Source organism: Salpingoeca rosetta (genome assembly GCF_000188695.1).
Source record: "Salpingoeca rosetta unplaced genomic scaffold supercont1.3, whole genome shotgun sequence".
Taxonomy (NCBI): domain Eukaryota; class Choanoflagellata; order Craspedida; family Salpingoecidae; genus Salpingoeca; species Salpingoeca rosetta.
In genome coordinates, this window is record NW_004754931.1 from 395559 (window position 1) to 408016 (window position 12458).

The window sequence follows — 12458 nt, forward strand, 5'->3', positions numbered from 1 at the left end:
ATGTTCCATTTTGTGGTGTCGCGTTTTCATTTTCATCAGGCTTGTGGTGTGGTTGTTTGTGTTTTCCGTGAGTCAACAGCACCCACCCCGCACGTCCTTCCTTGCTTCCTTGCTTGCCTGTCTCCTTGCTTGTTGTTGGATTGTTGTTGTGACTCAACAGGACACACACGAGCCTCGTGACCTTGCAGCACCCCCAGTTTGCACTGTCGCAAACGGTTGTGTCGTATCAAAAGGACACCAGCAGGTGTTTTCGTTTCGCTTTCCTCTTCTTTGTGTGTGACCACGCCTTTGTTGTTGTCCACAAAACAAGCGAGGGCACTTGCCTGTCCGACTGTCCGATTAATACTGTCGTCGTTGAGTGTTTCTTTGTTGTTGTGTTGTGCCGTTGTTATTGTTGTTGCTGCTGCTGCTGTTGTGTTGAGTGTTTCTTTGTTGTCGTTGTTATCGTCATCGTCATTGACTGTTGTGGTCTTCCTCAACGATCGTTACCATCGCCACTCTGCCGCCACAATGGACTGGTCAGAGTCGCTGCGAGACCTTGAAGTCTTCAGCAATAACAAACCAGAGGAGCTCACCGTCACCCTTGAAGTTCAGGTGCGTGCGTGTGTGTTTACACCTCGCAGGTCGTGGTCTTAACCTGTTTTCTTGCCACTTCCCCGTGTCTCTTCCTCCGTTACTCACTTTCTCCCTCTGTCATTCCCTCTGTCACACCCTCTGTCACACCCTTATCTGTCCCTCCCCCCTCCTCCGTTTTACTTGGGTCGCTGAGTGCAGGACCCGAGCGCAGCGCAGGACTTTATGGCGCTGCTGGATGGCGATGCCCTTCGCAGCGCTTCACAGACGCCGCCAAACGACGGCGATCCGTCCCACCCTGGCGCCAACTCAGACCTCATCACACTCCCCATGGCAGAGTTTGGCGGGCCAGCCTCAGCCACAGCGCCAGCAACGTCATTGGCAGAGCAAGCAGCAGGCCTCTCGTCAGCATCAGCAGCAAGCAGTGACGCCAGACCGGCAGGTGAGGGCGCGAACGGGACATCCGCGCCCACGTTTGCAACGCCAACACCATCGCCGTCGTCGTCCTCATCGTCGGCAACAACAGCAGCGTCCATGGCAACCGTGCTGCCGACGCTCTCCCATCCATACCACCACCACCACCAGCAGCAGCAGGACGACACGTCATCTGGGGGTGAGGAGCCCGCACGCAAGCGCTCAAAGGACGATGTGCCGTTGACAGACGAAGAGAAGAAGAGGCGCCGGCGCGAAAAGTAAACACGCATGCTTTGTGTCTGTGTGTGTGTGTGTGTGTGTGTCTGCCTGTGTCTCTGCTCTGCGGCTGTATCTCTGCGGCTGCGTCTGCTTGCTCTCGAACAACTGCCCATGCCTCGTGTGCCTCCCTTCCTTCCGTCCAATACCTCACCTCACCTCAACCCCCCCCCTCCCGCTTCATCGCCTCCCCCACCTATCAAACCAGAAACCGGATAGCAGCACAGCGGTGCCGGCAGCGCCGCCTGGATCGCATCCGCACGCTGGAGGCCGCGTCCGAGGAACAGAAACGCATCAACGACTCTCTTCGCGCGCGCATTGCTGAGCTCAACACAAAGGTCGCCACCCTGCAGGCATCCCTCCAGAAGCACAATTGCAAGCTGAAGGGGGATGATGGTGGTGGTGATGGTGATGATGGTGTGGATGAGAAGAGGAGTGGGGGTGATAGACAACGAGCAGCGAAGCAGAATGAGAAGAGCTAGGCGCGTTGGCCCATGCATGTGCGTGCATGTGTGTGCGTGCGTGTGCGCACTTTCGTGTGTCGTGTTATGTTACCCCTTTTTTGTTTTTGTTGTGGTTGTCATCATAGCGCATTGGTTACTGCGCCCTCCCAGTTGATGTGAAGGAGCGAGTGTGGAGCCGTGTCACTTTAACTTACCTGGTATTCGCGTTGGTGTTTTGCGAGCGTGCACGTTTGTACATATATATGAAAACCCGCACGCGTGCTTGTTACATTCCTTTTGTCGTGGTGATGATTTTGTTTTGCTGCGGCTGTTTGTGTGATAGCTGCACGTGCCTCTGTGCGTCCAATGTTTGCTGTTGACGCTGCTCATTGTGCGTCTTGTGGATGTTGTGGATGTTGTGTTTGTGCACAGCCCTGTGGTGCTGCTTTCTGTCCAAGTGTTGCGTGTTTGCGGATATAGCCGAGCCACGCCTTCTCTTTGCTCTCCTTCTCCCCTCTGCTTGTGTTACCCATTTTTTCTTCAATTCAGCCTTGCGTTGACACCGCGCGCGCTTTTGGAGTGTCGCACGACTCAACTCGGCATTCACATGCTGCGTGAACGCGTGCTATTGACATGTGTTGACATGTGCATATGTTTGCATGTGTGGACATTTGATATGAGTCCGTGTGGGCACATGCCACATGCTTCCCTTGTGGGTGGTGTGTGTGTGTGTGTGTGTGTGTGTGTGTGTTGTATTGGCCCCCTCTTCCTCTTCCCCTATTCTTTCTTCGCTCTCCCTTCTTCTTCCCCTTTCATGCAGCATTCGCTTATCCAATGAACAGTGAACTGGACACGTCATGTGTGTGTGTGTGTGTGTGTGTTGGGGGGGGGGGGCAAGAAAGGAGGGACACTTGCTGTGTTGGCGAGAGCCGCATGCATTCATGCATTCACGCATTTACGCAGGAGAAAGCAACGGACAGGCGACGCAATGGGGAGGTATGGACAATAAAAACACAAATCAAAACAGGGAAGCATAAGCCATGGATGAGATGGTGGCGGCGCTACGTGGGATGGTTTGGTACTGCTGGTGATGGTGGTGGCGGTGATGACTATGATGCCAGAAGAATCATCTCTTCTCCACACGGCGCAGCTGCTTCTTGCTCATCCTCTTCAGCGTTCGCGCGCTCGTGATCTGCAGTGAGTGGTTGTGAGAGAGAGTGTGTGTGTGTGTGATTGTGAGAGAGTGTGTGTACGTGAGTGAGTGAGTGAATGAGTGTGTGTGAGTGAGTGTGTGTGAGCGTGGTTACAAGAGTGCCACTGCTGCATCACTGATGCGGTAGTGTGCAGCACAATGCATGTTGATGCTAAGATCGTGGCCATGGAAGTGAATCTGCACCACGTTTCAATGCAATGCGAGTACGCAGCACCTTCTGGACGATTTCGGCCTTGCGCTCGTTCTCCAATCGGCGGCGAATGCTCTCTTTTCTCTTCTCCTTGCGCTCCTGCATTTGAAGACATGGTGTGTGCGTGTGTATGTGCGTTTGTGTGTGTGTACGTGTGTGTGTGTGTGTGTGTTTGTACGTGTGTACGTGTGTGTGTGTGTGTTTGTATGTGTGTACGTGTGTGTGAGTGAGCGAGTGTGCATGTTGTTGGGTGTGGGGTCAGGTAAAAGATGGTTGGAAAGTAGAGAGTGCTGGAGTGTACCGAGTCACCATGATTGACGTGCATGCAAGTAGACGACATCACACCCACGCGCGCGCAGTCACACACACGCACATGCACACATGTGTACACACACACACACACGCACATGCACACATATGCACCAGCGCACCTTTTCCTTGCGCTGTGTTTCTTCTTTGATCAACTCGTGCTGCAGCTTGGCGGCCTTCTGCTCCTCGCGCTCCTTCATCTTCCGGGTCCAGGCCTTCTTCTTCTTCTTGATCATGGCAGAGGATCGCTGACCCTCCACGGGCTTCCAAAACCGGCCCGACTTTGGCCGTCCGCGAGGCACGGCGCTTCTGTCGCCAGGCGCCTTGCCTTCGTCTTCATCCGCTGCCGACTGCGCGTGCGTGGTGCCCTCCTTCTTCGAAGACGCATCTTGTTGTTCCTGCTGTTGCTCCTGCTCCTGCTCTTGCTGTTGCTCCTGCACCTGCTGTTGCTGTTGTTCTTGTTGCTGCTGCTGTTCCACCTCTTCTTGTGCCTGCTGCGCCTCCATGGTGCGCCTGCGCCGTGTCATCACCGCCATCTCCGCTGTTGCCTCGCGTCTGTCAACAACAACACGTGCAGTTGGGACAATTACTGAATGACTTGTGTCAATTTTCTGCATTACTGTGCTCTGGCTGGCGGGCGGTGGTCCTTCCACAACACAAGACGAGCAAGCAAGAAGCAGACAACGCTGCGCTGCTGGCAAACAAAGCAACACCACCTTCCCCCTTCCCCCTTCCCCCTTCCCCCGAGTACCCCCAAGTACCGTGCCACCAGCGCCGCTTTGGTTCTTGAAGATGATGGCAAAGAAGAGGAGAAGACTCAACGAGATGGCGGCAGCACCAAGATGCGCAATGGTGGCGTTTCTGAGCTGGCCGCTTGTTGTGCTGGTGGTGGTGGTGATGATGATGGTCCTCGCAGGCCCAACAAGTTGTGGGGCTGCTGGCATCGCCAGTGACCAGGCTACGGATGCGACAAAGGTGTTCTACAACAGGGTTCCAAAGGCAGCATCGACGGCCCTGCGAAGCATCATCTCTGATTTGGCACGGCACAAACGCAACCTGAAGTTTGTCAGCTCCAAAGTCTATGATGATCGCAAACGCTGGTCTCGTGAGGAGGAACGCGCAAACGCTGAACGCATCAACTTTGTCTTTGAGACAAACTTTGGTAGGGTGCCTTGTGAAGGGGTGTGTGTGTGTGTTAGTGTCTTTGTGTGCATGTGTGTGTGTCTGTGTGTCTGTGCGTGTGTGCGTGTGTGTTGTGTCATTGTGTAATTGTACAAGTGTGTGTTTTGCTTCTTTCAAGTGGAGTCACTCTATACGTGAAGGTTTCGTTGCTCATTTCCGTCGCATCCTCGCCTAGCTAACTGTGTTCTTGCACATGTGTATCGGCGGACTTTGTGTCAACGCATGCAGACCAGCATGTGATTTATGATCAGCATGTCAGGTACATCAACTTTACACAGGTGAGCACGTGATGTTGTGGTGCGTCTCGGCTCTACGTTCATCTGCTGCGAACCACTACCGTGCTTATGACATCGCCCTGTGCGATATTTCCGCGTTGGACGCTCTCATGTCCTCACACGCTTGTGCTTCTGCGTCTGCCTTTCTCAACGTCCTTAGTTTGGGTTGCAACAGCCAGTGTACATCAACATGGTTCGGGAGCCGGCCGCCCGCATCGTATCATCATGTTGGGAACCAAAGCCTGCGTGCTTGCCACGGGTGTGAGGGGGCAGAGGGGTGAGAGGATAGGTGTGGCATGTGCTGTCGATGTCGCGTGATTAGAGCGGCACCAGGCTAGATTCATAGCATCATGGCTTGACTGTTGACATCTCGCGCACAAGAGGTCATGAACGTGTCCTCATGCACTAACACATACGCACGCACGCACGCACACACGCATGCAGACTACTTTGCGCGAACTGGCGACTCGTCAAAGCGGGAGCAAGTGCGGCGCAAGTTGGGGGAGCAGGCAGACTGGAGCGTGGACGAGTGTCTTGCACACGGCGACAACTGCACGTTCGCACGGAACATGGGCGGGAACCTGATGACCAAATTCTTCTGCGGGCACGCGGACGTGTGCAACAGGGTTGGCCCCGCTGCGCTGGAGCAGGCGCTGTATAATCTCGAGCACAACTACGCCGTCGTCGGCATCACAGAGCGCTTTGATGACACGTTAGCGCTGCTCGAAGCGACACTGCCGCACATATTTCGGGTGGGTGATGCAGAGACGCAGGAAAGGCGAGATAGAGGAGTGTGGGTGCTGTTTTGGGGAAGAGGCGAATGGTTCTGACGGCGACATCACTCCACAATCGCATGTACGCATGCGCACGTACATGCGCATGCTAATTTACATACATGCACACACCCATTCGCATGCACACACGCACATCCGCAAACATGTGTTGACATGCTACTAACGGCTGTCCTGTGTGTTGACGTCAGGGTGCGGTGCGACTGCGAGAGCGCCACGGAATCAAGAAATCGAATCGAAACACACGCGCGGGCCCGACACCAAACGCCGAAACCATCGCCGCCATCCGCCACTCTGCTCGGTGTGTGTGTGTGTGTGTGTGTGTGTGTGTGTGTGTGTGTGTGTGTGTGTGTGTGTGTGTGTGTGTGTGTGTGTGTGTGTGTGTGTGTGTGTGTGTGTGTGTGTGTGTGTGTGTGTGTGTGTGTGTGGGTGTGTGTGGGTGTGCGTGCGTGTGGGTGTGCTTAGAGTTCAAGTCGTCACCTGCAACGCACGCCGGGCGTGTTTTGAGTTAAGTCGTCATCTGTATCGCACGTCATGCTGCCCTTACCCCCACCCCCTCCCCAAATCGTTCGTGCTCACGTCCGGCAGGTACGACGTGGCGCTTTATGACCGAGCGGTCGACCTGTTCGAGCGGAGGCTGCGCAAAGCACAACAACAACAACAACAACAACAGCAGGAGCAGCCGTTGAAGCGGCCGAGTCGCCCCCGTGATTACGACGACGATGACTGACGCGTGTGTAACTCTCTCATCACTCGCTCATCAAGAATCGCACCAGGGGCAGTAGGTGTGTTGTGGAACATGAGTGCACGCGCATGCACGGCTGTCATGATCAGCTTTTCGTGCCAGGTGGGCACCCACTCCCTCACACACGTGTTGCTTGCTTGGTGTCGACACTAAAGGATCGTGTAGTTGTTTATTGCCATGAAGCAGACACAAGAGAAGCAAGCAAAGTCGATTCACATAATAAACGAAACTGAGTGAGAAGTGAGAATGGGTGGTCATCTAACAAAAGGAGTTTGCCATCAAGCAACACACAAACAACGCAGGGGAAGTGCAAGGGACTGTGCCACTGCCACACACACACACACACACACACACACACACACACACACACATACATACACACACGCAGAGGTGTGCAGGTGTCATGATCGTGAGATGTGTGTGATGGTGCTGCGGACGTCTGTGAGAACAGTCATCATCTGCCGCGTAATTTGATTTGCAACCGCTTCAAGACCATCGCACTCCGCCTGCAGCTCCTGCGCAATCGCATCCGTGTCAGCCTGAGGTGCAGTGGTGGTGGTGGTGGTGGTGGTGGTGGTGGTGGTGAGCAAGGGATGAGATGTTCGGAGTCACAAGAAAGCTCCTGGACACTGGCGTGGCAGGCAGCGGTAGGCACAACGCAACAGTGCAACACAACACGCAAGGCCAAGCCATTGAACACACTACACATCACATCATACCACAAAACACACACACACATCACATCACACACACCACACCACATACACACACCACAGACATACACACACACCACACCTTCTTGTTTGTGCGCATGGCCTTGTTGAGGCGGCGGTGGAGGTTTCGATGCTTTGTGGTGAAGGCGTCAACAACATCGTGCAGGCTGTCCTTCTCAAGAGAGGACGACGTGCGTGTCTTCTCAAGCACAATCACACTCATCTCCTGTAGTGGTGGTGGGAAATGCGGAAAAAGAGATGAGCCAACAAGGCGGGACGAAGACACTCACGCCCCCGCCACATAGCTACAGCTTCAACATCAACATCCAACACCACACCACAAATCACACTGCACCACAAATCACACCACACTACACCACACCACGTACCTTCTCGAGCTGGCCCTTTTCAATCTGCAGGAACTCGACCTCCTGCTGCAGGTCCTCAATGACCGCCTGCAGCCGTCGCTTCTCCTCCAGCCACATCGCCTCCATCACCACAGCATCCATCTGCCGCTCAAAGTCGCGCGCAACAGGGTCCCGCGACGAGCCCCCATCACCATCACCACCACCATCATCATCACCGCCATCACCATCATCACGGCCTTCGCCTATCGCACTGCCAACACCACTGCGAAGCCCGCTGTCGTTCACAGCACCGCTGTCGTCGCCAACACTCACGCTGCGACTGCCCTTTGTCTTCGTCTTTTTCCCCTGTGTGCTGGCGAATCTGGCGCCCGTCTCGCCCTTGCGTCGCATCTCAGGCATTGCCCGCCCACTCTTCACCTCTCCGCCAAACGCAGCGCCGTCACCAGCACGCGCTGACGACGACAGCGCTGTTGCTGCAGCTGCTGTCCACTTTCCGCGCACATTGCGCCGGTCGTTGCTACCATCACCACCACCACCGGTACCACCGCCACCACCCCTCCTGCTGCTGCTGCTGCTGCTGCTGCTGCCTGGCAGCGACATGGTTGCCGACAGGAGCCCGCCCGTGTGTTGCCGTCGCAGCTTCGTCGTGCCATCGCCCTGCTTCCCCCACAGCTCTAACACCAGCACGTTTGTCTTGAGATAGTTGACAAAGTTTGGGCTGCACGTGCGAATGGTGAACTGCTTGCTATATGCAAACTCTGCCGCCTGCGGCGAGCGATACACCTCGCGCGTTGTGCGCTTCTTCGCGTCCGTGTAGAACCGGTAGCGGCAGGCCACCCCGCGCGTCGTGTCCTGCTGCACCCACTCCACATCGCGCGCCCGGTCAATGCGCACCAGCACATCCACGCGCCGGTCGGCAAAGTCAGACGGGTCTTGCACGAGCGCAAAGTCAGGCAGCGTCTTGCCTCCGTGGTCGCACAGGGACACATGCACATCAAGCAGGGCAACGGTGAGGCCGCGGTAGTCTGTGACGGGCAGCGTCTCGTCCACGCCGACGCCAAACGCCAGCGGCTGCAAGTACACAAAGCTGCTGCCGAGAAACAGGTCCTCTGGCGGATCCCAGAACGGGTCATTTGCGTGTGCACTCGCGCTGTTGTTGGTGGTGGTGTTGCTGCTCACCCCTGCTGGTGGCGTTGGTGATGGTGACGACAGCACAGGCGATGTACCGGACACCGCCGTTGCTATTGCTGTTGCTCGTGCCGTGTGCATGCCAAAGAGCTCATCACCAGAATTGGTGTGTTCGCGCTGGGCCACTGCGTGCTGCTGCTGCTGCTGCTTGTGCTGGTCTTTCTTCGCCTGCAGGGCACTGCTATAACTGTTTGCTCGCCGGGGCGCCTTGCCCTTCCCTCCATTCGCAGCACCACCAGTGCTACTGCTACTACTGCTGCTGTGGATCTTCGCATAGCCAGCGCCACCGCCATTTGGCTTGGACGACGATGTTGTTGCTGTTGCCGCTGATGAGGACGACGACAAGGCACTCGGAAGCACGCTGCTGCTTTTGCTCTTCTTTCCTCCTCCTCCTTTTCCTCTTCCTGCTGCCTTTGCCTTTCGCCCAGCCCCCACCCCTCCTCCACCATCACCGCTGCTGCCATTCACGGCTCCGTCCTCGCTAATCGTGCCCGGGTGCATGGCCCTGTGCTTGTTTGCCTGCTGTTTTCGCTCCAGCGACTGCCGGAGTTGACTTCCGCGTCGCTCCCGCTGCTCCTTCTGCCGCTCGTTGAACATCATCTTCATCAGCTCGCAGCGATTCACAAACTTGGCCCTGTCCCACCGCCACACAAACCCCGTGGTCGTGTCCGTGACCTGCACCAGCACCTCTTTGCTCTTGTCGTTCAGCGCGTGCGTCGTGCCGGTCTTCACCACAATCTCAAACCGCACCCCGCGCTTCAGCTCTGCGCTGATGGCGTTGGCTGTCGTCACCATCGGCGCAACAGCGACAAGCGCCTGCCGCAGCCGCTGCGTGTCCGGATCCATGGAAAGATTTGTGGACGCGCGCAGGAACTGGCCCAGGCCCTGCGCGCTCGCAATCTCCATTTGCACAAAGTCGTAGTCGTAGTTCTGCACATCAGCAACCGTGTCGCTCTCGCGCGCGCTCTGCTCGGCAAAGTAGAGGTATGCCTGGCCCGGGCCAAACACAACCCGATCAAGGTGCTGCAGTGCCCTTGCATGGCCAGGCGCAACCACCTCGCCGTTCACCCGCACCTGCACGTCCTCACTCGTCACACCACCATTCCCGGCCCCACCGCTGTTAGTCGCGCCGTCGCCGCCGCCGCCAATGCTGTGACCGCCGACGGGTTCGGGGGTGAGCACCACCTGCGTGCCCTTTCGCTCGAGTTTGCAGTGGCGCTGCTGGATGCTTGGTCCGCTCATTTCCAGGATGTGGTCCACGTCCGCAAACAGGTCGCTGTGCTCGTCAAGCGTCTCCTCGTCCATGTTGTCGAGCCTGGCCACCATCGTCACGCCCTCCGGCAACACGTGCTTGATCACGTGCGACAGCTGCGGGTCTGGGTTGATGTTGCTGAGGTGCGCGTCTGCCTGGATTTCGCTCTGCTGTGCGAGGGCAAGCAGGTTGTCGTCCAGCGAGAGCTGCTGCTCCCACTCCTGCCGCGCTGCCTCCAGCTGCTTGGACCACTGCGTCTCCAAGTCCGCCACCTCTCTCCCCAGCAGCTGCTTGTCTGCGCGCACCTCGGCCAGTTGCTCCGGTGTCATGCCGCCCTCGGAGAGCACAGCCATCAGCCGCGCGTTCTCCTCGCGCAGCTCCCGGATCAGCTTGTCTGTTGGGCTCTCGTTCACCACGGCCTTGTTGCGGATCTGCTTGGCCCTGTCAGCGTAGCGCAGCGTGGAGAGCGTCTCCTCGTAGTTGATGGCGGCGGGGCTGATGGCTGCGATCATGTTGGTCTTGGAGTTTCCGCCAAGCGCGTTGTGCAGGAGCTTGGTCAGGGCCGAGTTCCGGTATGGCACCACGACGTCTGTGCGGCCGGCGCCGCGCTCGGCCAGTGCAGATATGACGTTGCCCAGGGTGGAGAGGGACTGGTTGATGGCTGCGCCTTCCTTCAGGCGGTCTGAGACGGCGGCGCTTGCTTCGGCGCGCTCGGAGCCCGCCAGGTCAACGAGGTGGATGTCCGAGTACTTTGTGGTGCTCTCGCCGCTGGTGTTGAGGAAGATCTGTTTCACGTGCAGAGTGACGACCATGTGGGAGCGGGAGGACGTCTCGTTCATGGTTGTGGCCGCTGTGGTCCGGTTACGAACGCCGAGGTCCATGCGCTTGCGAACGTCATCGTAGCTGCTCACGGCCACCTTCTGCAGGCCCTGCACGTAGAAGCCCTGCTTCGGGTGCTGCCTCAGCTTGAGCTCCCCGCCGGCAGATGAGAGAAGGTCGGTAATGCGCTCGTTGTAGATCTCCAGCATGGAGAAGGTGACCTGGTACTCGATACCGCCGCTGTGACTGCCTTGAGGGGCACCGCTGGGCCCGTTGTTGTTGTTGTTGTTGTTGTTGCTGGGGCGTGCTGGCGATGACGCTGCGTCGCCGACCGGGGAGGCGCGGGAGATTGCCGTTTCACGGAAGAGGTCGCGCGTGAGGCGCGGGATGATGCCTTCGTTTGCATTGTAGCCGACCATGGTGAAGGACTTGCCGGCGCCGGTCTGGCCGTACGCGAAGATGGCGGCGTTGTAGCCGTCCATGGCGTCCTTGACGGCGTCCTTGCCCAGGTCACGGTACACGGTTTCCTGGTCCGCGTAGTTGTCTGCCTTCTTGACGATGGTGCCATCTGGCTGTGTCTCGAACCCGTCAAAGGACCAGTACGAGTAGTCGAAGGTGAACGGGCGCGGCTGGCGCGTGCCACTTGGATCCTGCAGGATGGTCTGGCTGCCCTTCATCTCTACCACGCACCGTGCTGCCGAGTGCAGCTCGCGGCTGTTGAACGGGCGCACGCGCACCGCCACACGCACGGCGTCACTGCCACCCACCCCGTGGGACACAGAGGCCCTCCTCCTCACAGTCCGCTTCCCGTTCGTCGCCATGGCGATGTGCTTGAAGCGGGGAGGGGGGGGGGGGCAAGGGGAGAGAAGAAAGGATAAAGGAGGGGAAGGGTGAGGAGAAGGAAGGGCCAACAACAACCGGTCAGCGATGCACAACAACCCCAAACAACAACACGACAACACGACCGGACAACGACACGATAAATTGCATTTTCGTGTGTGCAAGCAGCGCCACCACACAACACACAGCACAGCACGACCATGGCCGACCACGACGATGCGAGCGACAGCGCTGTGGGGGAGACGCAGGTGCCCGAGACGCAACCGGTGACAGAGACGCAGCAGGAAAGCCAAGTGCCCGAAACAGTGCCCGTGTCAACCAATGTAGAGGAAGAAGAGGCCACAGAACAACTGCAGGTGCCAGAGACCCAGGTCCCAGAAAGCCAGGTGCCGGAGACCCAGGTGCCGGAGACTCAGATGCCTGCTGCCGCTGCTACGACACAGGAGGTAGAAGGCGAGAAGGAAGAGAGGGCTGACAAAGAAGGAGGGGAAGATGTGCAGAAGGACACCAGCAGCGCTGAGGCTGGTGACGCTGCTGAGTCGCAGGTGGAAGAAACACAGGCGCCAGCAACGATGGACGCAGCAGCGGACGCCGATGATGACAGTCACAGCCAGCAGCAGGAGGATGTTGAGACTGACAGGGAACCGGACAACGATGGAAAAGAAGGAGAGCAACAAGACAAGACGAAGGACGAGGGTGAAGGGGACAACGCAACGGATGTCACTGCAGGAGATGACGACGACACGGTTGCCACGGCTGCCGCTGATGATGCTGATGATGATGGCGCTGATGCGAAGAAGGATGGGGCGGGCGAGGACGAGGAGCAACCGGGCGTAGTTGCAGTTGCAGCTGAGAAGTCGCAGCCAG

General features: G+C 57.5%; 5 protein-coding genes across 5 annotated transcripts in view; 3 read left to right on the forward strand and 2 right to left on the reverse strand.

The window, feature by feature from the left end:
• Positions 1-39: 39 nt before the first annotated feature.
• Positions 40-2457, forward strand: PTSG_01656 (uncharacterized protein). The gene is made up of 3 exons (XM_004997577.1): positions 40-594; positions 775-1265; positions 1472-2457. Exons 1-3 carry the CDS (start codon positions 511-513, stop codon positions 1743-1745), a joined length of 849 nt encoding a protein of 282 aa, XP_004997634.1. The 5' UTR covers positions 40-510; the 3' UTR covers positions 1746-2457.
• Positions 2458-2517: 60 nt separating this feature from the next.
• Positions 2518-4024, reverse strand: PTSG_01657 (uncharacterized protein). The gene is made up of 3 exons (XM_004997578.1): positions 3541-4024; positions 3134-3208; positions 2518-2898 (listed from the first exon to the last, which is right to left on the reverse strand). The coding sequence occupies exons 1-3, from the start codon at positions 3952-3954 to the stop codon at positions 2833-2835; spliced, it is 555 nt and encodes a 184-aa protein (XP_004997635.1). The 5' UTR covers positions 3955-4024; the 3' UTR covers positions 2518-2832.
• A 225-nt stretch (positions 4025-4249) lies between these two features.
• Positions 4250-6462, forward strand: PTSG_01658 (uncharacterized protein). The gene is made up of 6 exons (XM_004997579.1): positions 4250-4580; positions 4829-4878; positions 5036-5102; positions 5320-5627; positions 5858-5967; positions 6255-6462. The coding sequence occupies exons 1-6, from the start codon at positions 4268-4270 to the stop codon at positions 6394-6396; spliced, it is 990 nt and encodes a 329-aa protein (XP_004997636.1). The 5' UTR covers positions 4250-4267; the 3' UTR covers positions 6397-6462.
• Positions 6463-6566: 104 nt separating this feature from the next.
• Positions 6567-11603, reverse strand: PTSG_01659 (kinesin-Like protein). Its single transcript, XM_004997580.1, has 3 exons — positions 7514-11603; positions 7207-7350; positions 6567-6950 (listed from the first exon to the last, which is right to left on the reverse strand). The coding sequence occupies exons 1-3, from the start codon at positions 11570-11572 to the stop codon at positions 6813-6815; spliced, it is 4341 nt and encodes a 1446-aa protein (XP_004997637.1). The 5' UTR covers positions 11573-11603; the 3' UTR covers positions 6567-6812.
• Positions 11604-11751: 148 nt separating this feature from the next.
• The window catches only part of PTSG_11763 (uncharacterized protein), a 4549-nt gene continuing 3842 nt past the window's right edge, over positions 11752-12458 (forward strand). The window contains exon 1 of the mRNA XM_004997581.1: positions 11752-12458. This exon is cut by the window's right edge and continues 276 nt beyond it. Within this exon, the coding sequence (XP_004997638.1) occupies positions 11792-12458 (667 nt within the window). The 5' untranslated portion in view covers positions 11752-11791.